Source organism: Zingiber officinale, unplaced genomic scaffold (assembly GCF_018446385.1).
Source record: "Zingiber officinale cultivar Zhangliang unplaced genomic scaffold, Zo_v1.1 ctg232, whole genome shotgun sequence".
NCBI classification, from domain to species: Eukaryota; Viridiplantae; Streptophyta; class Magnoliopsida; order Zingiberales; family Zingiberaceae; genus Zingiber; species Zingiber officinale.
This window is the reverse complement of record NW_024589907.1, coordinates 80839-107534: the sequence shown is the minus strand read 5'-3', so window position 1 is coordinate 107534 and position 26696 is coordinate 80839. Positions and strand designations below refer to the sequence as shown.

The following is a 26696-nucleotide window of genomic DNA, read 5'->3' as shown; positions in this document are numbered from 1 at the left end:
AGGAAGGGGTTCCCGGTGACGACCCTCCGACGCTCAAGTCAGGCGACGCCGAAAAGAAATAGAGGCAGAATAAAGACTGTGACTACAGTAGACAATGATAGAAAATCATACCTCCGTCGAAGTCCGAGGGTCTTTATATAGGACCCCGGAGAGGCGCGTGCACGCTTCCCGAGGCATGCACGTTCCTCAAAGCATACCTTGGGATGGCTGTGTCAGAAAAGCATGTCTGCCGCCATACCATAATTGTCCGAACATATCTCTGTCATGTCAGCGGAAACTCCCTCCGTACGATCCTTGGTACGGGTCGGTCGCCGACCATGCTGCTTGTCGGCGGCGGACGTCTCGAAAATGATATCACTAGCTGCCCATTTTGTCCTCTTCTAAGCCCCTTGTCTCTAATTGGCCCGATCGGGCTGGTCGCTTGGCTTCCCGAGCGCCCGGGTGTACACGTACCTCTAATCGAGCCAGACGTCCGCTCTGTCACATGGTCGGATGGGGCATCGCCTAGTCGTTCGGCAGTTCGACCGAGCAGCTTAGCTACTCAGCATAGCGGTTTCTCTATAAAGGAGCTTGTGAGCGTCGGAAGCTCGACCCCAGGTCGAGCTATCTTCGTGCCGGCCTGGGGTCTACCCAGGCCGGTCGGCCCAGAGATTCCTCCCTGCTCGGCCGAACCTTTGACTTCCTCCCAGCTCGACTGGACCTTTGACTCTCTCGTGCCATTAACCCCTTCCTCTGTGGGCCCCCGCCCCTTACCACCGGATCACATGTCTTCCCTTCAAGTCTAGTCGAAGGAGGTGGCGAGTCCGACTGACTGGACCGTTGACTTAGTGGTGTGTCTGCCCCTCGACTGTTGATGTTAATGTCTATCCGATCGGGGACTACACAAATGGGTGATGTCGATCGGCGCGTCACTGGTTGGTACTTGGAAAGTTTTATTTGCCCGCCGTTGTCCCGTCGCTCTGGCAGCGGTCACGTTGATTATCCCTAGAAAACTCCTCGGCATTTGTATAAATCATCGCCATTAAAGCTGAGCACGCGACCATGCCCGCATGATGGTGCTCATTAAATGTGACCAGTGGGTGAGCGCCACGTGGTCGCGCATCCGTCACCGTTTACTCGAGCCGTCAGGTCTGATGTGACCTTTGACTTTTCAAATTCGACGGTCATATCCCCTCCTCGGATCCTGTGACCTGGATCGGACGACTCCGGTCGATCGAGCCCAACGTTTATAAGGACATCTCCTCTTCACCTCTGTGGCATGGAATTTGCATCAAAGGCAAAGGACATCTCCTCTTCAACGGTCCGTCAGTCGGACTCGCCGCCTCCTTCGACTAGACTTGAAGGGAAGGCATGTGATCCGATGGTAAGGAGCGGGACCCACAGAGGAAGGGGTCAATGGCACGAGAGAGTCAAATGTCCGACCGAGCTGGAAGGAAGTCAAAGGTTCGGTCGAGCAGGGAGGAATCTCTCGGCCGACCGACCTGGGTAGACCCCGGGCCGGCACGAAGACAGCTCGACTTGGGGTCGAGCTTCCGACGCTCACAAGCTCTTTTATAGAGAAACCGCTATGTTGAGTAGCTAAGCTGCTCGGCCGAACTGCTGAACGACTAGTCAATGCCCCATCCGAGTGTGTGACCGAGCGGACGTCTGGCCCGGTTAGAGGTACGTGTACACCCGGGCGCTCGGGAAGCCAAGCGACCAGCCCGACTGGGCCAATTAGAGACAAGGGGCTTAGAAGAGGACAAAATGGGCAGCTAGTGATGCCATTCTCGAGACGTCCGCGCGCCGACAAGCAGCATGGTCGGCGGTCGGTCCGTACCAAGGATCGTACGGAGGGAGTTTCCGCTGACATGACAGAGATATGTTCGGACAATTACGGTATGGCGGCAGACATGCTTTTCTGACACAGTCATCCCAAGGTATGCTTTGAGGAGCGTGCATGCCTCGGGAAGCGTGCACACGCCTCTCTGGGGTCCTATATAAAGACCTCCGGACTTCGACGGAGGTATGATTTTCTATCATCGTCTACTGTAGTCACAGTCTTTATTCTGCCTCTATCTCTTCTCGTCGTCACCTGACTTGAGCGTCGAAGGGTTATCGCCGAGAACCCCTTCCCGACCCGACTTTGTTGCAGGTTCATCGGAGGCTTACGTCGCTGTAAAGATCACCGGGGAGCAGCAGAGAGCGCCATGTTCTCAGTTCCATCGACTCAGTGCACGGACAGGATCAATCACATTGAATAATAAAGAAGGATAAAATTATTGTGTTTATTTTTAAAAATAATACCATAGTAGTGTTTATTTTTAAATTATAATATCACAGTGGATGATAGAGAAGAATAAAAAATAGAAAAAAAATATGTGTCCTTTATACATTTAAAAGTTAATAGTTAAAGTAGTGGACTATGGGTGTAAATGAGTTAAATCGTTCGTGAGTTATTTGAAACTCGATTCGATAAAAGTTCGTTTGAGCTTGTTTAATGAGACTCGTTAAGATAAATGATCCGGTAGTAAGAACAGGGGACCCCATCCTGTGGAGTCAACGCCACGTAGAAGTCACAGTGGCAGTTGTCCATCCGGAGAGGGCCGGGTCCGACCGGACGGCAGGGCCGGGTCCGACCGGGCGGCAGGTCGGGCGTCCGGTGGAATAGAACGTCCCGATCGGACGATAGTCGGCTGATGGTTAAAAGGCACCCTGTCGAAATCAGGGTTCCGGCGCTCAGTGGAAAAGGTCGTGGGGCCGAGCGGACCTCACGCTCAGCCAAAGCCATAAGGTAACACTGCTAATAGTCTCCACAAAGTATATGATGGAAAATCTCCCCAAGTAAACCACCGCATATGTCCGGCCGGATGTTGAGGTTGTTGTCCGCCCGGACGACAGATCTGGAGCAATGGGGAAAAGGACAGGGGACGTCTTTTTCTGATAGCAGGTATGTTTCACGTGTAGGCCATGCTCCAAATCCTGTGACAGGGGATTTCGTTGTCCCATCGAGGACATGCCGAGACTGTAGCAGTATGGGTTAGGGAAGCTCACTGACAAGTCCTTACTGGGGTATGGGCCATGGACACGTGTACACCTCGGCAGGTGTACACTCACTTCTTCGCTGCCCTATATAAAGGTCCTCATTCTTCGCCGGAGGTATGCATTCTACGTGTTTTGAAGCCATTATTTATTCCTTGAGCTTCGCCTGACTTGAGCGTCGGAGGGTCGCCGCCGGGAACCCCTTCCCGGCCCGACTTCTGTGCAGGTTCGCCGGAGCTTCGTGCCGCCGTCCGAAGATCCACACTAGCAGCCAGGAAGCACCATATGCCCAGCGTCCATTGAATCAGCGTTCGGACAGGATCAAATTTGGCGCCGTCTGTGGGAACGTTCCTGTATCCGAGCGGAAACAATGGACGAGGCTGGACGACAACACCTGGTGACGCTTTCGAACGAGGAACTCGACGCTCTGATCGAGATAAGGGCCGCCAAGCTTGTGGAGCAAAAACAGAAGGCAACTGCCGAGCGGCCAGAGCAGTAAGCCACGTCTGCATCGGGTGGCCGAGCGGAAGCACCACCTGCGACAGTACCATTCCATCGGGCTCTCTTCCGCACTCCTGAAGCCGTAGCAACTAATCGAGAACGGGGATCATCTTCGGATGAAATACCGAGACGAGACAACAGAAAAGGGAAAGCCCCCCGAGCGGACGCTTCTCCCGAGCGGATCAATCGCCAATTTTCGGAGGCTATTCTACAAGACCCTCTGCCCAAGCACTATGTGCCTCCGACGATCGGCGAGTACAATGGGACAACCGACCCGGACGATCATCTGGGTAAGTTCGATAACACAGCCACTCTCCATCAATACACAGATGGAGTAAAGTGCCGAGTTTTTCTTACCACTCTCTCGGGATCGGCTCAACGGCGGTTTCGGAGATTGCCGGACGGATCTATCACAAGTTTCAAGGACTTCCGAACGGCCTTCCTCCACCATTTTGCAAGCAGCCGACGCTACCAGAAAACGAGCGTGAGCCTGTTCGCCATCAAGCAAGAAGCCCGTGAATTGCTCCGAGCTTACATCCAGCGATTCAACAAAGTGGCGATGGATATTCCAACGGCCACTTCGGAAACCATGATGAACGCCTTCACACAAGGCCTAGTGGATGGGGATTTCTTCCGCTCGCTAGTTCGGAAGTCGCCTCGAGACAATGACCATATGTTGCACCGAGCCAACGAGTACATCAATGTGGAGGAGGCCCAAGAGGCTCGAAGAAAGGAAGCTCCGGCTGATCGGGCTCGACTTGCCGAACGGAAGCCCCCCACCACTCAACCACCAAGAGGACCGAGGGCTGAAGCAATCCGCTCCCCTCATGTAAGGTCCCACGTGCAAGAGGTAGCTGCCGCCCGACCAAAGCCAAAGAAGAGATGGACCCCGATGTTCTGCTCCTTCCACCGGACGGATACACACAACACAAGGGATTACCGAAGTCTTCCCTTCGCGACTCATCCCGTGCCCCGGAATGCTGGACGGCGGTCTCCATCAGTCGACAGGCGACAGAGACCTAATGAAGCCGACCGGACATGAGTTGATAGGCGACAGCCACAGACGCCCGATCGGCATCGTTCTCCAAGGCAGGAGAATCGCAGAGCGTCCAGAGAACGGTCTCGACCGACCGCTCGGGAAGAGGAAAATAGAAGCAATACTTCCCGAGGCGAGATCAACGTTATTATTGGCGGGCCGACCGGAGGAGACTCCAGCCGAGCTAGAAAGGCGAGCGTCCGACAGCTCCAGATTCATGCGGTTGGCTGTAGCCAAGAACAAGCGGAAGGACCCGAAATTATTTTCGGGCCCGGGGACTTGGAAGGAGTTGAAGTGCCCCACGACGACGCTCTGCTCATCAAAGCGGTAATAGCGAATTATACTATCCACCGCGTTTTTGTAGATATAGGAAGCTCGGTCAACATCATCTTCAAGAAAGCATTCGATCAGTTGCAAATTGATCGAGCCGAGCTGTTACCCATGACAACTCCGCTCTATGGGTTCACTGGTAACGAAGTTCAGCCGGTCGGACAGATCCGGCTGGCTACCTCGCTGGGAGAAGAGCCGCTCAGGAGGACCAGGACAACAAACTTCGTGGTGGTCGATTCTCCCTCGTCCTACAACGTTATTTTGGGACGACCGGCTCTTAGCGAATTTCGAGCGGTCGTCTCAACCTTCCACCAGAGGATCAAGTTCCCCGTAGAGGACAAAGTGGGAGAAGTACGGGGAGATCAGCTAGCAGCTCGGCGATGCTACATCGAGATGGTCCGAGCAGAGGCATGTTCCGCTCGGAAGGCGTCCCGGATCGAGGTAAACGCCATCACCGAAAAGTCACCCTCTTTAATTTATGAAGAAAAAGAGGAAGTGCAGATTCACCCAACCCGATCGGAGGCCACAACCTTTATAGCGTCCGATCTGGAAGAGAAGCAGAAAGAAGAATTGATCCACAACCTCCGAAGAAATCATGATGTCTTCGTTTGGTCGACACATGAGCTGCCCGGAATTTCACCAAGTATAGCGCAGCATGAATTACACGTCCGACCGGACGCACGACCCGTGAAGCAGAGAAAAAGAGATTTCAGCGCCGAGCATAATGCTATCATCCGAGCGGAGGTGGAGAAACTCTTGGAGGCCGACCATATCCGCGAGGTACAGTTCCCGAGCTGGTTGGCTAACGTAGTATTAGTCTCCAAGCCGGGCGACAAGTGGAGAGTATGCATAGATTTTCGGGATCTCAACAAAGCTTGCCCGAAAGAATTTTATCCTCTGCCTCGGATAGATCAGCTGGTGGACTCTACAACCGGCTGTGAATTAATCTGTATGCTCGACGCTTACCAGGGCTATCACCAAGTGCCGCTCGCCCGTGAAGATCAAGAAAAGGTCAGCTTCGTGACGGCCGACGGCACTTATTGCTATAATGTAATGCCGTTCGGATTGAAGAATGCGGGGGCCACATATCAGCGCTTGATGAATAAAGTGTTCAGAGAGCAGATCGGACGGAATCTAGAAGTTTATGTGGACGACATTCTCATTAAGTCCGTCCGAGCGGCCGATCTCTTCAAGGACATAGAGGAAACCTTCTGAACGCTGCGCAAATATGGAGTCAAGTTAAATCCCCAGAAGTGCCTGTTCGGAGCAAAAGGAGGGCGCTTTCTGGGGTACATAGTGACCGAGCGGGGCATCGAAGCAAATCTCAGCAAGGTGAAAGCTCTACAAGATATGCCGCCTCCAAGAAATACAAGGGAAGTGCAGCGTTTGACCGGTCGGATAACCGCTCTGTCCCAGTTCATCTCCAAAACCGCCGACCGGAGCCTTCCGTTTTTCAGGATCTTATGCAAGGCTACAAAATTTCACTGGGACGAAGAATGCGACCGGGCGTTCGAAGATTTAAAGGCATATCTGAATTCTCTCCCGGTATTAGCCAAGCCGACTATTGGCGAGCCGCTCTGTATTTATCTATCCTCGACCGAGCAGGCAATTGGCTCGGCACTGGTGAGGGCGAGCGGAGAAGAGCCTGTGTATTTCCTTAGTCGCATTTTAAAGGATGCTGAATCTCGCTACACTGGGCTCGAAAAGCTAGCTTTTGCTCTGGTCCTCGCCGCTCGGCGCCTTCGTCCATATTTCTTGGCGCATACTATCATTGTCAAAACCAACAGCCCGCTCGGACGTGTTCTACTAAATCCAGAGGCATCCAGACGGCTCATCAAATGGACGACGGAGTTAAGTGAATTTGATATCCAATACCAGCCCCGCTCGGCGATAAAAGCGCAATCCTTGGCCGATTTTGTGACTGAGGTGCAAAGGTCGGAGCCAGAAGCTATGTGGAGAATATATGTGGATGGGTCGTCCACTCGGCTCACGAGCGGGATGGGGATATTGTTACTCTCCCCTCAAGAAGAGAAGATGCACTTATCCGTCCGGCTGGATTATAAAGCTACCAACAATGAAGCAGAGTATGAGGCCCTCATAGCCGGCTTGCAGGCAGCTCGACATGTGAGAGCCGGTCGGGTAACGCTTCACTCGGATTCGTAGTTGGCCGCTCAGCAGCTCTCTGGTACCTTCGAAATCAATAGTGCTCGGCTCAAGCTCTACGCTGAAGCCTTCGAGAAGCTCAAAGCTGACTTTAAAGAAGTTATTGTCCAGAAGATACCCAGAGCAGAAAATCAAATAGCCGATGAGTTAGCCAAGCTCGCGAGCTCAATAACGTCGGTCGCCATTCAGCAATCAATTGAAAAAGTACTGTTGGTGGCGCACGTCGACCGGATGGAAGGCCTCACATTTCCAAGCGACTGGCGGGCACCCATCATAGAGTTCCTCCGCTCGGGAGCCACGCCGTCCGACCGGAACGAAACCCAGCTGTTAAGAAGGAGGGCCGGTCGGTTCACACTCATCGGCGATCAGCTTTACAAAAAGGCTTTCTCACGCCTGCTGTTGAAATGCGTGAGCTCGGAAGACTCGGCTTACATCCTCCAAGAGGTACATCAAGGATCGTGCGGAGGACATCCGGGCGGATGATCGTTGGCCAAGAAGATCCTCTTGGCCGGGTACTTTTGGCCAAGTTTACAAGCAGACGCCGCTCGGACAGTATCTACGTGCCTTTCGTGCCATAAGTATCACAACTTCTCCCACCGACCGGCAGAGGAAATGAAGGCATCAACCGTTTCATGTCCGTTCGATCAATGGGGAATGGATATTGTCGGTCCATTTCCGATGGCGACCGGGCAACGGAAATTTCTGCTAGTGGCGGTGGATTATTTTTCCAAGTGGGTGGAGGCCGAGCCGCTAGCCAAGATCACCGAACAGATGGTCAAAAAATTTATCTGGCAACACATCATCTGTCGGTTCGGCATCCCTCGCCGATTAGTTTCCGATAATGGGCGGCAATTCACAGGGAAGATGCTAGAGGATTGGTGCAAAAGCTACGGCATCGAGCAACACTTTACGTCCGTGGCTTATCCCCAGAGCAACGGTCAAGCCGAAGTAACCAATCGGGAAATTCTTCGCATTCTGCGCGCCCGGCTCGACCATTTGGGAGGAAGTTGGCCGGATGAAGTGACGGGCGTCTTATGGGCCATCCGAACGACGCCAAAGGAAGGGACGGGTGTCACGCCGTTCCATTTGGTGTACGGTGGCGAGGCGGTCATTCCAGTCGAAGTCGGCGTCGAATCCGCTAGGATCCAACATTACGATGAGGACAATGCCGAGCGGAGGAACATGGAGCTGGATCTGGTCGAAGAAGAAAGAGCCAAGGCGTCCGTCCGGCTGATGGCGTACCGACAACGGATGAAACAAAGTTACAACCGCCGTGTAATCCCCAGATCATTCCAAGTCGGCGATCTTGTCTGGAAGAAAGTCAAGTCGGTCGGCGATGTCGATAAACTGGAGGCACCGTGGGCGGGCCCTTTCAAGGTTATTGAAAAGCTCCGCTCGGGCGCATATTATTTGGAGGATGAAGACGGGCGGCAGCTAGATCGACCGTGGAGTGCAAATCATCTCCAGCTTTATCGAGCTGGATGAAAGGTGCATGAATGTAACTCATTTTTGTGTATATGCTAGTATCTCGTGTCCTTGTAATGCAGGAAGCAAAATTAATTTAAAGGATGGTCAACGGTTACGCCGATCGGCAATATCTAAGTTAGCCGTGAAGGCCGTCGAGGTCCGACGTTAAATATCGAGAGACGAGCCGGCGTCTATAAACATCCGAGCGGAAGACCGTCGAGCTCCGACGTTAAATATCGAGAGACGAGCCGGCGTCTATAAACATCCGAGCGGAAGGTCGTCGAGCTCCGACGTTAAATATTGAGAGACGAGCCGGCGTCTATAAACATCCGAGTGGAAGACCGTCGAGCTCCGACGTTAAATATCGAGAGACGAGCCGGCGTCTATAAACATCCGAGCGGAAGACCGTCGAGCTCCGACGTTAAATATCGAGAGACGAGCCGGCGTCTATAAATCGTCCGAGCGGAAGACCGTCGAGCTCCGACGTTAAATATCAAGAGACGAGCTGGCGTCTATAAACATCCGAGCGGAAGACCGTCGAGCTCCGACGTTAAATATCGAGAGACGAGCCTATAAATCATCCGGCGGAAGACCGCCGAGCTCCGGCGTTAAATATCGAGAGACCGACCTTCGTCCGAAAAGATCGTCGAGCTCCGACGTTAAATATCGAGAGACGAGCCGGCGTCTATAAATCATCCGAGCGGAAGATCGTCGAGCTCCGACGTTAAATATCGAGAGACGAGCCGGCGTCTATAAACATCCGAGCGGAAGACCGTCGAGCTCCGACGTTAAATATCGAGAGACGAGCCGACGTCTATAAACATCCGAGCGGAAGACCGTCGAGCTCCGACGTTAAATATCGAGAGACGAGCCGGCGTCTATAAATCATCCGAGCGGAAGACCGTCGAGCTCCGACGTTAAATATCGAGAGACGAGCCGGCGTCTATAAACGTCCGAGCGGAATACCGTCGAGATCCGACGTTAAATATCAAGAGACGAACCGGCGTCTATAAACGTCCGAGCGGAAGACCGTCGAGCTCCGACGTTAAATATCGAGAGACGAGCCGCGTCTATAAATAATCCGAGCGGAAGATAGCTGGCATCTATAAACCCACCGAGTGGATTAAAGCATCTAATGTCCCGAGGCACGCGATTTCGATGTCGTTCGATCGTTTATACACGCTTCGAGCGGCCCAGTATCCAAAACTACTTGCATTTGGTAAACGAGCTATGCCCGCAAAGAACGCGGTGTATTTTGCCGAGCGAGGAGATCACGGCGATCACTTTGCTAAGATCCCTTATGGGGGAGCACACGAAATAATTATGGGCGAGCGGATAAACACACATCTCGGTTAGGAAAGGAGACAGCAAATACAAGGAAAACATTGCATTAAAGTTAGAGTTTTAAACCGAGCGGCCCAATTACACAAAAAAAGAAAAGGATGATATCCTGGCGAGTGGCCGAAATACAGAAAGCTACTCAATATAATCGTAAAGGTCCCTGGGAATGTTATTCAGGAGCGCCACCTGATCGCCGGTCGGAACAGCAGCAGACTCCGGAAGAAGACCCTTCGACTTTAGATAAGTGGTGGTGGCGGTCATAGCGAAGTCGAAGGCTGTGTACATCCGCTCGCATATCTTCTCTGAGAATTCAGGCGAGCGGATGTAGCTCTGTCTTAAGGTCGCGACTCGACTCGGCTCGGCATCTTGATATTCTTTGAACGCCGCCTGGGAGCCAGTAAGAGCCTCATTCAGATTCTGAATCTTAGCCGCGTCTGCCGAGCGGCCGGCCTTCTCCCGGTCGAGCTGCTCTGTCAATTCCTTTATCTTCAGCTCCAGGCCCCGAGCCTCAACGTTCTTCTTCTCCAGATCGGAGATAGCAGTATTCTTCCGAGTGGTGGCCAGAGTTATTTTTGTTTCAAGCGACTTGACTTGCCGCTCGGACTCGGCCAGGGCATGGGCCTGGTCGGCTGTCTTCTTCTCCTTGGCCGCCAGAAGAGTTTGAGCTTTCTTCAGCTCCTTTTGCAGCTCGGAATAGGAAGAGCCCTGAAGGCCGGACGGACCAACTGCGGCCTTCAGTTGTCGCAGCTCTTCATCCACCAAGGCCAAGCGGTTGGAAACCGCAATTTCCTCCACCCATCTCTGGCAAACGAAAATTATAATTTTTATCGGCCGATCGGAAGGAATGCATACAAAGCTTAGAAGCATAAACTTACCCCCAGTGGCCTCCTGCATGTGGCTATTGGCTAAATTTCCGAGGGGTATCAGCGTTGTGCGTGCCCGAGCATCGGCCCACATCTCAGCCAGGGGCCCTTTCAAGGTGATGGTGTGCTCGGGCGCAGATGGACGGTCGGCTTCTGGAAGCAGCTCTTCAGTCGGTAGATGAAGAGTGACCCGAATCGTGCGGCCATGACCGGGGGTCGTCCGACCGGCAGTCGGAAGGGGATCAGAAGCCGATGTAGAAAACTGGGAATGAATGGTCGAGCGCTGGGCTGAATGGCGAGCGGGCGGAAGGGTGCTGATTGGAATAGCCTCCACTGGAGCAGCTGGCTCGTCCCAATCCGAAGGCGTCCGGTTGGACGAGATAGTTTCGGTCTCTGGCGCCTTGCCCCGAGCAGTTGCAGTGACCCGCTCGGAGGGTTGGACAACTGAGGTAGCCGAGCATAGGGGAGTCTCCACTCGACGCCTCTTTTGTAAGGGCTGCTCCTCCTCCCGAGCGGAACCTTCCTCGGGGGCAGTTTGTTCTCTTGAGGGGGTGGCGCCGCTAGCCACATTTTGTTGGGAAGCTTGAGCGGCCGACTCAGCTTGAGTTCCGCTCTCTCCTTTATGGGATCCGACCGGCTGGATACCCAGTGCTTCCATCTCCTTGGCGGCCGCGGACTCTAGCGCCGCCGCCTTTCTCTTCAAAACACTGGCCATGACCGAATCCATAACGATGTCCGCTGCAGGAGAAAGAAAAGAAATCAGTTAGCAATTAAAGCAAATGCCCAAGCAAAGTTCTTACCGAAGCCGGTCGGAAGAGGAGTCCGTATAGGACTCAGCCCGAAGATGTATATCACTCCCTCGTGGAGAAGTTTGTTGATGTCAAGTCGCAGACCGGTCAGTATATTTGCAGCGTGGAGATAGTCCAGTCGGGTCTTGAACTTCTTCAACTCGGGAGTGGGGGGTAGGCTGACTTGCCATTGGGTCGGGAAGTTGGCCCGAGCGGGCATGCGGATGTAGAAAAAATAATCCTTCCAATGTTTATTGGAAGTAGGAAGCTTGTTGAAGAAAACCAAGCCGGGTCGAGCTTGGAACATGAAGGTGCCCGGCTCGGCTTGCTTAGGGTAGTAGAAATAAAAAAAGACCTCCGGTCGGAGGGGGATGCTGTGAATCTTAAACAAAACAACTACGCCGCAAAGGAGACGGAAGGTGTTGGGTACTAAACTGCCGAGCGACACACCAAAATAATTACAGACATCTATGATGAAAGGATGTACAGGAAAACGAAGACCGGCGGTAAACTGGTCTCGGAAGACACAGAAAGCTCCACGCGGCAGCCTGTGAGGCCGGGCAGAAGGACTAGCTAAGCGAATTTCGAAATCCTCTGGGATTTCGAAATTGTCTGTCAAAATATCGAAGTCCCGCTGTTCGAATCGGGACTGCATGGTGGTGTACCATGGGCCGAGCGACTGATCTTCGGGATTGGAAGAACTAGCCATGGGCCGATCGGAAGGAGTCAAAAGGCAAGAAGGCAGAAGAAAAACACCAGAAAACGAAAGGAAGTTTCAAGGATCGAAACCGAGGAAGAAATGCGGAGGAAACACCGGAAAGGAGGAAGGAAAGATATAAAACCTTGCTGCGAGGAAAGGGATCAAGGGAAAGGCGCCGGAGAGCGTCGGAGAGCAGAAACAGGATCGCCGGAGCTCTAAAGCGCAGGGGGCAGTGGTCGAGATCGCGGAGGCAAGTGAGGGGATAGAAGAAAACGAAGAATTTATAGGGTGAAGGCCGGGCGGCCTCCACCGTTGGATCCAGGTCACGGGAATCCAAGCATGCATCGAGCCGTCCATTTCGAATCGCTTCGATCACATCAAAACATCATGCCACTGCCGTCGTACGCCGATGGCATTGCTCCACGTGGCATTCAATCATTCTGAGCATTTAATGAAAGCATGCTCGACCTTAATGTCGAAGATTGGCGCAGAACACGAGGAGATCCGGTGAACGCCATTGTTGATTCGCTCAAGGCTACCTCTATGGTCGGTCGAGCGGGAGATACAAGCACGGAGGAACCGCTCGACTAGATTCTTAGTCCAGTCAGTCGGATTGTTCGCCTCCTTCGACTAGACTTGAAGGGAAGGCAAGTGATCCGGTAGTAAGAACAGGGGACCCCACCCTGTGGAGTCAACGCCACGTAGAAGTCACAGTGGCAGTTGTCCATCCGGAGAGGGTCGGGTCCGACCGGACGGTAGGGTCGGGTCCGACCGGGTGGCAGGCCGGCCGTCCGGTGGAATCGAACGTCCCGATCGGACGATAGTCGGCTGATGGTTAAAAGACACCCTGTCGAAATCAGGGTTCCGGCGCTCAGTGGAAAAGGTCGTGGGGCCGAGCGGACCTCACGCTCGGCCAAAGCCATAAGGTAACACTGCTAATAGTCTCCACAAAGTATATGATGGAAAATCTCCCCAAGTAAACCACCGCATATGTCCGGCCGGATGTTGAGGTTGCTGTCCGCCCGGACGACAGATCTGGAGCAATGGGGAAAAGGACAGGGGACGTCTTTTTCTGACAGCAGGTATGTTTCACGTGTAGGCCATGCTCCAAATCCTGTGACAGGGGATTTCGCTGTCCCATCGAGGACATGCCGAGACTGTAGCAGTATGGGTTAGGGAAGCTCACTGACAAGTCCTTACTGGGGTATGGGCCATGGACACGTGTACACCTCAGCAGGTGTACACTCACTTCTTCGCTGCCCTATATAAAGGCCCTCATTCTTCGCCAGAGGTATGCATTCTACGCGTTTTGAAGCCATTATTTATTCCTTGAGCTTCGCCTGACTTGAGCGTCGGAGGGTCGCCGCCGGGAACCCCTTCCCGGCCCGACTTCTGTGCAGGTTCGCCGGAGCTTCGTGCCGCCGTCCGAAGATCCACACTAGCAGCCAGGAAGCACCACGTGCCCAGCGTCCATTGAATCAGTGTTCGGACAGGATCAATAAACAAACCAAGCTCAAGTTTCACAATATTCAGCTCGTTAGTTCGTGAACATATTCGTTAAGCTCATAAATTAAATTTTGAATAAAAAAAAATAATTTTGATATTAAATTTATAGATTTTATACTCTACTTATGAAAAACATAGACAAATATATTAAATTTATTTATTAAAATAAAATTATAAATTTTAACCAGAATATTATAATTTTTTTAAAATATATAATTTAATTTTTAATGAATATTTAAATTTATAATTTATATTTATTAAGTTCGTTTAGGCTCGATAAAAGCTAGAATAAGTTCGTGAGCCATGAATATATTCGTTAAATAAAGTTCGAGCTCGACTCAATTATAAACGAGCCAAATTCAAATATCCAAAAGTTAGGCTCGGCTTGATTACATCCCTATAATGGACGGATAAGTTTAGTGGAAGATATAATGGACAAGAAGGATAGTACGGAAAATAAGTTGATGAACTCGATGTATTCGAGGAATGAAAAAATATGGAAAAGTATATTGATAGAGTCAGAAAGACGTGCGCGACAGTTCGAGTGACGAGAAATCAGAGAGGAAGATTACTTAAGGAGAAGTCGCAGTTGGATTTCAATGAATTCAAATCCAGCCACCCTAAGCATCACTTAAGAAGAGAGAGAAAAAAATTAATCTTTATTGAAGGTTAACTATATAAACAGACTGATAGAAGCTGCTGTCAAACCTAGTGCTCTCAAAATAAAATATTTGTATAATCTATTTTGCAAGATTATTCATCTGCTCTGGCTGGCCTCACCGAATCAACCGTTAGTAGTGGTGTTAAAATTCATAATTTTAAATGTGTTTGGTCAATTATATAGTGAACAAATAACTCAGATTAAAAAAAAATTATAAAAATTTTTTTGGAAAAAATAATTCAAAAATTAGTTATAAATTTGAGAAGGTCATTCTTATATTTATTTTAAAAAATAATTCTCAATTACAGCTATTTTTGAAAAAGGAAAAAAAATAATAACACCTAACCTGGGATTTTAGAAAACAAAAGTCGAACCTTTCCCGAAGTTCAACTTTTGAGAATTACTTTTTTTAATTGTTATTTATTTATTTATTTTTTTGAAAAAAAAAACAAATTAGGCTATTTTAGCCTTTTAGGGAAAGCATTTAATGGCTTGGATCTTTACCCTTTCACAGAATTCCCCGGCATCTTCGCCTGCGGAAGAGCGAGAGCGAGAGCGAGCACGGGCTTGAACTCGGTAGCTGCTCTGTTCCACTGTTCCGCAGGTTTTCCCTTCTCCTATTCCTCCGATTTCACGTTCCTTGATTATCCATTCAGAGCGGATTTGTTTGATTCCTAGAAAAATTTCACCTTCCGGTTCTCGATTGGAGTAGTCTGTCCAGCTAGCTTTGTCTGCTTTGGTTGCGAATTCTATCTTTGATATAGTTCTTGCTTCTTCTCCTCGTTTATCTTCGAAAGTGCATTTCTTACTTTTTTTAATCACGAGGATTAGGGTGCTCTTCGAGTTTATTTATTTATTTGGGGGAAAGCGGACACTTTTATATGTTTGATCATTGTTGATCTGCTTTGCCCAACGCCCTTGTTGTGTTCTCCTTGCACTTTGCTTTCTGGCCTTCGTTACGTGAAAAAGGTACTTGTTTTGTTTACTTCGATCACCTTTTTTTCATGAAATTTAGTAGATGCTTTGCGGATGCCTGTTTTCGGCGTTATCACGTCTAGGTTTTAGTAGCCAGAAACTTCTTATTTTACGCAATGTTGTTATATTTACTTCTTAGTTCTCAGTTGCTTTGCGGATGCCTCTCTTTGAACTTGTTAAACATAATTATTGATATTGATCGGCTTTCTTTCTGGTTGAACATGTTTGGATATGAGTTCCTGCTTCACTGGATGGTAATTAGATATATGGTAGTTGAGTCTGCATCCATGCCATTTTTTAATTCTTCATTAAAGTAAATTCTTTTAGATTTCTGAACACATTAAAAGCTGTACTTAAATTTTCCCCATCATTATGCTCATTCACTGGGTAAGATTTGTTGCTTCAGCTTTATATACACTCCTCACACAGTTTGAGGATATAGATACAGTGATTTAGTTCTTTCCCTTTAATTTTTTTCTTGATCGTTTCATTTCTGATAATATTCAAACTTGTTTTGATTAGGGGAATGAATCAGATGCAAAATGAGAGCAGGAAAACAATGATTCTAGAAAAAAGGATGGCTTCCCTATCTATTAAAGAAAAAGGCATCAGTGTGGGTTCTCTAAGTGGAGAAAATTGGGTTCTGAAAAAGGGACCTTGGACTTCTGTAGAGGATGCAATTTTGGCTGATTATGTTAAAAGACATGGCGAGGGAAATTGGAATTCTGTTCGGAAGCACACAAGTCTTTCTCGATGTGGCAAAAGCTGTCGTTTACGGTGGACTAATCATCTCCGTCCAAATTTAAAGAAAGGCACTTTCACACCAGAGGAAGAACAATTGATTATTGAACTCCATGCTAAGATTGGAAACAAATGGGCTCGTATGGCTGCACTTGTAAGTCTTCAGATTCTTGCTGATATGAAAGGTTATTGTCTGTGTCACGTTAACCTGTTAATTAATTACCTCCATTTACTTATGCTTTTGCTTTGAATTTTTTTTTTTTGTTGAATATTCTCATGATAATTTATTGACATACCTTTAGAATTAGTGCAGGCATATCTTTTCATAATATGCTAGTACTGCACTGGCCATTGGCGAAGGGGTGATGTAGATAGTAGCATTTTACATAGTTTATTCCTTCTTATATGATGTTTGAAATACCATGGCATTTTTCTCTCTAAAATTTACACTCGGATAAGCTCTATGCTCTATGCCGAACTTAGAGATATAAACCCTTTCTTTATGGTAAGTTAACTACGTGTTTTATTGCATTTTGATATTTTTTCCAATATTTCTTTATAATTTTATTGCGTTTCTTTTTCAAAATTTTACGTTGTTGTGGCTGTTCCTCTGCTTGTTCTCTTCTTACTTTCAATATGCGAATTCCTAAATTGTCCAATCTCATATATCAGTTTAGCATTAGTGAGTCACTGACCATAAGAATACACAGATTATCAAATCTAAATAGAATGTAACATCCATTCATATCCAATCTATTATAATCTTCACTAGTGGGAATCATCATGAGACCATATTTATATATCATTAAATGTTAAATGTTATTGACAACTCATAGAATATGTCTTTTAAGAGTGCAAAAATCCAGAATTTCTTTATAGGTAAAAGCTAATTGAGAAGTTGTCTTACCATCTAATTATCAGATGCAAAAAAACCTAGATCAATATTTATTTATTCTTAGCCTTCAAAACAAACTTTAAATGCTTATGTCAAGATTAAGAAGGAAAACAAAAATTCCAACTAATTCTAGATCCCATGGATTTGTTGACTGGTTAAATTTTCTAATTGTTAATTGTTTTATGAAACACTTCGTATTGTGTGCTCGCTTATTCATGAACTCCTACAAAACTATGTATCCTATTCACATGGCCTTGGCATTAATTATTCCACTGCCTTTATTATTTCTTTGATTGTTTGATGGGATATCTTTCAATATCGTATAATCCTTTCAGATTTGTGTTCGATAACAAATCCAATAATACAACTAGTATCTACTTGCATGTTACTTCATCTGAAATTTCTACCTAAATTGTTGTTTTGCATGTTGATACCTAATGATTTATTTTTTCAGATGCCTATTCTTTGAATTTTCTCTTGCACATTGTTCTTTTAGGATTCCATAATTAAATTTAATTAATTTCAGATGCCTGGTCGAACCGATAATGAAATAAAGAACTACTGGAATACCAGAATAAAAAGACACCAACGAGCCGGTTTGCCTCTATATCCTCCTAATATACGCTATCAAGCATCTGAGGAAAATCAGCAATACAAGAATGCCAGTGAGCATATGTACAGCGACAAGCATCCCAATGATGGCTGTCGGGGAAGCATTTTTGAAATGTCTGATATTCATGATATTGTAGCCGACAACTTCTATGCCTATCACGGGGCTTTTGATGCACCATCCTCAGATGTACGAGTTAGTAGCATGCTCCATCAGCAGTTTGGATCGCAAAACTATATTTTGGGAAATCCAGCATTGCCTAACATGAAGCGACTTAGAGACTCTGAGAAGCAATGCAGTGGTTTCACTGATAGCATCTCTGACGAACATTCCAAGTCCAAGCATATTGTGCTAGAACCTTTGTGGAAAAAACAGAAGACTTTCATATTGGATTATCCCTGTGATCCTGATCACCAGAGCAAGGCCCTACAAAGTTCCGGAGGTGCAAATCATGGTGGTCATGTCCTAAATGGCACATCGTCCGCTCCTAGTCCTATTCTCGGGGCTTCGGAGTTGGAGCTCCCTTCATTCCAATGTACAGAAGCTGATACTAACTGCTGCTTTCCATGTTCATCCACTCTCATGTCAGTGGATGCCTACGGTGAATCTCCCTCCGCAGCAGTCTCATCGCAATCTGACTGTACCTCGCCGAGAAAAAGTGGCCTACTGGAAGCACTGGTACATGAAGCACAGGCAATTAGCAAGCCGAAGTTCTTCGGTTTCCCACATCCTAATGCTTCTTCAAGTATACAATTCATCTTCTTGTCCTTTGTCTACCCTTTCTTGCACTTGACCATCTGATAAGTCCCTTATCCAAAATAGTTTCTGCAGGATTCAAAAACAAGGCGACCGAACTTTCTTGTCCAAATCTCGGAGAAAATGGCTCCGTTTGGCCGGACAGCTCTGTTCTGAATGATTCCCTATCGACATTCTTAGAGCACAACGGCTACAAATCCGTAACTGCTGCAACACCATCTGTTGGACTCGACTCGTATCCATGGACCTGCATGCCTCATACATGTCGAATGCCTTGATTCGAGCTGCGTCTCGACTAGTTTCGCGCATTTCTTCCCCATTGTATCTTCACCTCTCCGGGGCTTATGACTTTGTTCTGAATAAAATGCTCTCTCAGACTACAACCATTTTGTTGAGGCCTTGTTTGAACAAGACAATCTGTAGAGAGATCAAATTATAACTCTATAAACGCTGCAGTTATGTTTCTATTTCTCTTCCAGTTTAAAAATATCGTCTTTTTCTTTTGGAAAAAAGAAGTAATCTTACCAATATTTTTTTATCTTGAAATTGTTTTTTTTTTATTTTGATCCAATTACCTATTACTAAATCGCATGATTGTGTTTAGAGTATTTTTATACATACTATTAATCATTTATATCAAATGTGGATATCTCTTTTTTAAAAAATAAAATAAAATAAAATTAGGACTCATCATCATACGTTTTGCATCAAATATATTTTGCATCAAATATATATATATATATATATATATATATATATATATATATATATATATATATTAACGTTGTTACATATTTAATAGTTGTTATAATATGGAAATTGATTATTTTATTTTAATTAAAATTATTATATAAAAAATATTATTACATTAAAATATTTTTTAAATCTACTTAAATAAAATTATTTAAGTTGATCGAAATTATTTTGCATAATTATAAATAACGTTACATACTAAATCTTACATTCTAAAATTTAAATCCTAAAAGTTATTATATCAAAATATTTTTTTTTATCAATTTAATTAAAATTATTTAAACTTCTTCAAAATGATTATAAATGAGTTAAAATCATTTTAGACTAATACATTGTATCAACTCTCACCCAAGCGATTTAGTACCCTTGGTGACAAAAGAGGAATACACTCGTCCCCAGTGCCCCTGCCAATCTGTCACAGGACTAATATGGAAGAGGTAAATTACGAGCGGCTAATAGCTTTTGGAATAATGACTAGCACATAAGGGAGGCATTTACCTCAACTTTGCGAGATTCGAACCCCAGACCTCATGATGACAACACCTCATGTGCTAACTACTAGACCGTCCGAGGGGACAGCGATTTAGTACCCTTGATTCCACATAAGATATACATAAATAAATTACAAGGGATATTTTACCATAGCATAAACCCTTTGCATGGAGTTATTAGAGCATCTACAATAATAGAGAATGTTTCTCCCGAATATTTATTGCCCTCACATTCACGTCATCAATCAAATATCTCATTCCTTAATTATCCTAAATCCCACCATCAAATATCTTACAAATTAATACTTATAGGTCCATCTATTAAATATAAAAAATGATATGCTCAAAAGAAAATCTCAATAAATACTCAAGAAAAAACACATAAAATGATGGGGCCCAATAAAAGTGACATGATGGGTCATGAATTTATGTGTCTAGAAACATTTTCTTAGTATTTTTTCTTGTGTGTATCATCACTCTAAATATCGAGGCCGGATCCTCTGTCCTCAAATTTCTCTGTCCCCGTGTCCTCTTGCCGATTGGATGGACAAGATTACATCTCAAGGATACCTTACACATCACGAGGATACTGCACACATCTTAAGGATGTCATGATGTCTTGAGATGTAATCTGGTCTGTCCGATTGACAGAAGATACGGGGATAGAAAAATTTGAGGACAGAAGATTTGAATTGCTAAATATCACACTCTCAAATATTTCAAATTCCTTTCTTAAATATATTTTTTTATTTATTTATATTAAAAAAATAAGAGAGAAATCATAGGACATACATCTAATTTTAAATCTCCACCATAATATTTTATTACAATATGATATATTTAAGATGGAAGATATTTAAAAATAAAATATCTCCCAAATGTGGATGCCCTTACCCTTATAGCGGTTACAATAGTATATATATATATATATATATTTTAGGGTGGTAATTGAATCGGACCAAGCAGAATATTATGAGACTCGAACTCGGGCTCAGTTCGTTTTACCTAAGCTCGAGCTTCATTCGAGTTCGATTCGAACTTTAAATTTTATGTTCGAGTTTGACTTATAATAAAATTAAATAGTTCATGAACTACTTAAGCTCAATTAAAAAATAACTCATTTAAAAATTAAACAAACTTAGTTCGCACTTGACTCGTTAATATATAATATTTATAATTCATATAAGCAAGACTCTTAATAAACATGTTCACGAACATCTTAATAAATATGAGGATATAAATGAACCAAGTTACTCATAAGCTATTCGAAACTTGATTCGATAAAAGTCTGTTTGAGCTTGTTTAATGAAATTCATTAAGATAAACAAATCAAGCTCAAGCTTCACAATATTCGACTCGTTAACATGTTTTAAATTTATGAATCAACTATTAAATAAAAATAATAATAATTTTGATATTAATTTATAAATTTTACATTCTACTTATTAAATATATAGATAAATATATTAAATTTCTTTTTTAGAATAAAATTATAAATTTTAATAAAAATATTATATTTTTTTAAATATATAATTTTGTTTTTTTAATAAATATTAAAATTTATAATTTATATTTATTAAGCTCGTTTAGGTTCGATAAAAATTTGAATAAGCTCGTGAGTCATGAATATATATTCGTTAAATAAAACTCGAGCTCAGTTCGATTATAAACGAATCAAACTCAAACATTTAATAGTTCAATTCGGTTCGATTCAATTACATCCTTAAATAAATATATTCATGATTCACGAACATATTTATGAGTTCACAAATCAAATACAATCAAGTTCGAGCTTGGCTTAGCTCGTCTAGGCCTCTAATAAATATCAATTAGGGTCGGGCAGTGAGAGGAGAAAGTGGCGTGGTCTTACTTCAGGAGGGCAAGTCGAAGTCGCCCTGCCCTGCCTTGCCCTGCCCCGCTGCTGACCGGCTGCGTGCGAGAGGTTTCGAGATCCGCCTCCCACACCGCTCGGTCTTTGTAACCGCCGGATGGAAACCGCCCTCTTCCTTGCTCAATCGGCCTTTCCGGCGGTCAGGAGGGACGCGCGGGCCCTCTTTTCGGCGGCTGGGCGGCGGCCTAGGGTGTCGGCGATCCCCCTGGTCGTGTCGGCCCTGGAGAAGGGCCCTGGGGCTCCGGGAAACGCCGCGAAGATGAGCGGCGCTGGTGGGGTGCCGAACTCCAACTATGTGGTGCCTCTCGACCTGCCGCCCTCCTTCTGTCGCCCGCTCAAGGAGATCCTCCGGGACCTCAACAAGAGAGTGCCTGACAACATCATCAACCGCGACGACAATTCCATTCCTTGGTACCTGTCGACAACCCTCTTCCCCTTTCCATTCGATTAGTTGTCCGTTCGCAGTATTTCTTTTGGTGGATTTTGGAATTTTTGTTGGAATTTAGTACAGATCTTACTCAGATTTAGTCGATGCGAATGCCCATCGTTGACTATTGCCTGCTGTACTTGCCTATTGTAAAGTCAACTATCAGAGGTTTCTTCTCCGCTAATATCTTCGATACTATAGGTTCCGCAAAAGTGCCTCCTTGCATTGCTAGAGTTGACTATTTTGGCCACTTATGAGTGATAGCCTAGTTGGCGTTTGAATTGCTCCTAGCTACAAACTTTTGGATTGGATTATACGTTTTCCTCAGAACTTGGCCTGAATCCGTGTAGCCTAGTTGGCGACATGATGCTAGAAATTTTGGCGATATTTGTTTGTACAATCATATCAGATTATCATTTTTCCTCCAATTTTGATTATCATTCAATAATTCTCCTTTATTTTTACTCTAAAATCAAATCAAGCAGGAGCCTGGGACGTCCTTTATAGGGAAATGATATCGCGATAATTGATGAAAACTTTGGATCTTTTATGTGTTTCTCTGTAGCATTCATGATCCTTTTCTACACCTGATCTCTTCTTGTACCTCATCTCTGCCCTCCTTAGTTCTTTTTTCTCTTAATGTTTCAATAAATTCAATTTCTCTCCATCCTGCCTCTGCAGCGACTGGTTTTATCCTCCTTTGTTCAATTTCTCCCCCATTCTCTTCTACTCCTGATCTCTTCTTGTACTCTTCCTCTTTTTTTTTTTTTAGTATACATTGTTATCTAAGTACAAACACTATCCACAAAGTCTGACAACTTGTACTGAAACCTTGTAATTGTTCTGTTTTAATCTAAGGGGCACACAATGAACTCTTAGTTTTTTCTCCATTTCAATCACCCTCTCTTTGTTCAGTTAATACCATATATGCTCCTACATACATCATATGATATGCAGTGTGATTACTGCCTAATGGTTTTTAAAAAACCTGCTTTGCAAATTATTTGGGACTTGTAAAATAATTTTCACAATTGGATGTGTAAGAAAATAAATATCTCTGTTTTTTCAATACAAATTTAAGTGTCTGATTGCAAATTAACTTCTGGACATGGCAAAAGCTAGTGTTCATGATGTCATAAAGCATGACTTCTTCTCATAAATTGAAGGACAAATTTTATACAATGATCTTTTCTGCATCATATTTACCATCATCTTTTCATGTTCTAAATGAGTTTCATGTTGTCTGCATATTATCCTGCTTTTTTTTTTTTGAACAATTGGTTCTGTATTTTATCACATAGACTCCTAGCGTGCTACACAACCTTGACACATAATTTCAACAATGTGTTGTCAGTAATCTGAATATTTGTAACTGATCTATGGCTTGTTAGACAAAGAAAAGCCAAAAAAGAGTCTAAGTAATTAAATTGGTGCTTAGGATATATTTCACATGATTCCACCACTCATTTCTGTTCACTATTTATTTAATTACTAAAGTATTTGTGTTATTGTATGCTATTGATTCGTAAATTTTGTTTACACATGTTATTTGCATATTAATTCCTTTTTCATTAGGACTCTTTTGGCATAACTGCAAGTTGGTTCTGACATACTAACTGGGTTACTGCTGGTGGTGATGATTATTTTTCTGTAGGTACCATGCTAATAGAATGCTTAGCTTCTATGCCCCAGGTGGGTCTTTTTTACTTTGTCAAAGTTTAATTATTCTCTCTCTTTTCTAGGTTGCATGCAAATATGTACTATTTTTAAGCTTCTTTCTCGTTGATCTATTTATGCTTGATAATGTTCATGAAATATTTCTGCCACTGGAGTATTGCTTTATTTTCAACAGTTGCACAACACTATTCTGTGTTATTCCAACATGTCTTTCTAGAGTACAACTTTGAAATTTTACAGATATTGTCTTGATTTCTTGAACTGTATGGATATGTTCATCGACATTTAGATCCCCAGATACAATATTTGTATAATTTACAGTAAGATGTGTGTTGTGTAGGAGACATTAGAAGGCTTTACCTAAAGATTAGAGCTCAATGTGAATAGCAGGGATAAGCTCCATATAACCACAGATGATTGCAAATAATTTGAACTTGTTGTTTGTTGTTTTGTATCTTGTCTTAGAACTCTCATTAAGGCATATGTGTTCAACAAACTTTCAGCAATTTGATTGTTTTAGTAAAATTCAAACACCGCAGGTGAATTTGTTTACATCCCATTCTTGATTTCCACAATTTACTCATTACTTTTTTTTTCCTTTTCCTGTAGAGCAATCTGATCTTCTAATTTTCCATTGTAAAGAATTTTCGTAATTTATTTGTAGCTAAGAAGAGAAATCACATCCAATATACTTTTGACTTGGTATTATCATGGAAGAATAAAATAATATTGACGGTTCATAGGCAGAAAAAAAAAGACATGTAGCAGCCTAAGTTATATAATTCATTTTGTTCTTGAACAACTATAAGACATGGTTGACGCGGAGATAAATTTTTTTTTTTTTTTTGAATAGCCACTCCTGCATTGTTGGCCTTATACGTAGGTAAACAAAAAAGATGATGTATTCAACCTAAATAGTTTAGACATAGGATTTTTTTTATGTAATTCTATTTGGCCTTAAACAATTAGTAGGCATGCCTTAAACAATTAGTAGACATGTTTCGTAAAGATATATATATTTATTTCTTTGAAATATCAACTCCTGTATATTTTTTTTATATTTGCTTAACCATTAGTTAAGTTGGAGCTGGAATATGTTTGTCTCAGTTTGGTACCAGTCTTATAACGTTTTGAATTTCATTCAACATGGTGTTTTTTTTGTTCATCCCAAGGCTGGTGTGGCGAAGTTCGTGATGTTATATTCTCAGAAGGAAATGTGACTGTGGTGTACCGCATCACTGTACGAGGATTGGATGGCGAGGTACTTGACTACGTAACAATTTCCATTTCATAGCTTTCTTCCCTTTTTATGTCAATTTGATTCAAGTATTCAATGCTTGAATATCAAATATGAGCTTCTTATGGTGCTTGTTATTGTTGAATTACCGGGTCAAATGTCCACCCACTTAACTGCTCTGAAAAATATCATCATATTTTCTATGGTTCCTGTTTACTGGAATTATTATCTATGGTTCCTTTAGTGCTGTCTACTGGGTTGAAACCAGCAAAAAAAAGAGAAGATTAGGACTAAACAAAGAGAGGTCCTGATTTAGTTGTAATGTAATGCAGAAGACAAGGGGAGGAAATCTGATGAAACTTCAGTCCTACTTGTAGCATCCTAATCGGGCTAGAATGACTGAAATGACAATAAACCTAGCTGATTGGTCTAATGGGTTAGCAAGTGGTGTTTGATCTTATTAAATTTTAAATTCTTTTATTTTTTATCTTCACAACTCACTTTTGGAAGATTTTCATGCTTTCATTCACGTAATTCTTTCCTTGCCCCTATAGTTCTTCGCTACTGTTAAACACGATGACTAGGCCTTGTTTAATGTTTACTATGGTAGGGGGGAATATGAAACATAGGGGATGAGGAGAATTTAGAGAATTAGACAGGAAGAAAGAATCAAATCAAAAGAATTTTCAATATTCTATAATACCATAGACCTCTCTGTTCGCTACTGGCAGTAGAGGATCTCTTTCGTATGAATTCTTGATGATTTTAACTTTTAAGTGGCAAATGCCATAATCTTTATTCATTTATGCCTGAATTAAGAAAATCTCATGTTCTTATCCCTCATTCTAACTTCATATGCCAGGAAAATGTTCAATGTGTTATTCTTCTTATGACTTACAATTTAGCTTGAGCGAGATTGAAGACACTCGAATTTAATCTCAAACATGCAGAACATCTGAAACTTAAATGCCATCATCTGTTGTATGTCAAAGGTTGATCAATTCTATCAAAACCTAATCCCATCTTCCAGCAAATTATCAGGAACCATTTGGTCATGCTATTCTCTTTGCTTTTCCATTAAATTACCGAATTTCGGAACACTTATCAGCTCACTAGTCCAAAGCACTTGGGCAAGCGGATTGACCGAACTTCGCTACCATCAAAGCAAAGGGTTTAGAAGATGAATGGAAGGATGCATTCCCTGCAGGATAAAAGCAAAATGATTGAAATGGTTCCACATGCATTAAGCTAAATCTGTAACACTGTTGCAGGCACACCGTGATTCTACTGGGACTGTTTCGCTGAATGACGAGAAGTTTAAGGACCCGGTTGCTGCTGCCGAAGAACTAGCCTTCTGCAAGGCCTGCGCGCGGTTTGGGTTCGGTTTGTATCTCCACCACGAAGACGAGACTATGTAGGATATGTTATGGTGTATGGTACTGTTTGTACTCGATATGAAATCTTGCTACTTGTTTATGTACGTTGAGGTGCCCATACTTGGATCTTGCAGTTACTGTGTTATATACGGTGAGATGTAAATATCACAGTCAACTGGTGCGTAACGTGCTAAATTAAATGTTACAGTTTCAGAATTAATTTGTTGCTTTATCTGTACAACTGCGCATGCAAATCTCAAATTTTGACATTTTTTTTTCTACCATGCGAGGCGTGTTAAGCTTCTGAAGTTGAAACTGTGATCAAGGGGATTTTGAGACGATTTGAGTTTGATAATGAATTGTGGCATTGGTGCTTGGCTTGTGCCAATGATATTTTCACTCTTTGAACATCTTCTATGAAATCCACCATCCTCTATGCGTCATGTTATGTTTACCTGAAGAAAGCAGATTAGGAGGGATACATTGTATG

General features: G+C 44.2%; 2 protein-coding genes across 4 annotated transcripts; both read left to right on the top strand.

Annotated features, from left to right (window-relative positions):
• The first annotated feature begins 14872 nt into the window (after positions 1-14872).
• LOC122037095 (transcription factor GAMYB-like) lies at positions 14873-18821 on the top strand. Of its 3 annotated transcripts, none has more exons than XM_042596577.1 (4): positions 14873-14981; positions 15875-16247; positions 17515-18343; positions 18421-18821. In XM_042596577.1, exons 2-4 carry the CDS (start codon positions 15879-15881, stop codon positions 18630-18632), a joined length of 1410 nt encoding a protein of 469 aa, XP_042452511.1. In that variant the 5' UTR covers positions 14873-14981; positions 15875-15878; the 3' UTR covers positions 18633-18821. The 3 variants fall into 3 exon arrangements, with proteins under 3 accessions (XP_042452511.1, XP_042452512.1, XP_042452510.1); XM_042596578.1 differs by lacking the exon at positions 14873-14981 and adding an exon at positions 14990-15346 and having other exon boundaries at positions 18430-18821; XM_042596576.1 differs by lacking the exon at positions 14873-14981 and adding an exon at positions 14990-15346.
• Positions 18822-21430: 2609 nt separating this feature from the next.
• LOC122037051 (DNA repair RAD52-like protein 2, chloroplastic) lies at positions 21431-26426 on the top strand. The gene is made up of 4 exons (XM_042596506.1): positions 21431-21900; positions 23571-23608; positions 24766-24854; positions 26102-26426. Exons 1-4 carry the CDS (start codon positions 21587-21589, stop codon positions 26246-26248), a joined length of 588 nt encoding a protein of 195 aa, XP_042452440.1. The 5' UTR covers positions 21431-21586; the 3' UTR covers positions 26249-26426.
• The last annotated feature ends 270 nt before the right edge of the window (positions 26427-26696 follow it).

Excerpts from the sequence above, each read along its gene's own strand:
- LOC122037095 (XM_042596577.1), top strand. The coding sequence starts at position 15,879 with ATGAATCAGATGCAAAATGAGAGCAGGAAAACAATGATTCTAGAAAAA. Across the intron at positions 16,248-17,514 it reads GGGCTCGTATGGCTGCACTT|ATGCCTGGTCGAACCGATAA; the intron begins GTAAGTCTTCAG and ends AATTAATTTCAG. Across the intron at positions 18,344-18,420 it reads ACATCCTAATGCTTCTTCAA|TTTCTGCAGGATTCAAAAAC; the intron begins GTATACAATTCA and ends TATCCAAAATAG.
- LOC122037051 (XM_042596506.1), top strand. The coding sequence starts at position 21,587 with ATGGAAACCGCCCTCTTCCTTGCTCAATCGGCCTTTCCGGCGGTCAGG. Across the intron at positions 21,901-23,570 it reads GACGACAATTCCATTCCTTG|GTACCATGCTAATAGAATGC; the intron begins GTACCTGTCGAC and ends ATTTTTCTGTAG. Across the intron at positions 23,609-24,765 it reads GCTTAGCTTCTATGCCCCAG|GCTGGTGTGGCGAAGTTCGT; the intron begins GTGGGTCTTTTT and ends GTTCATCCCAAG.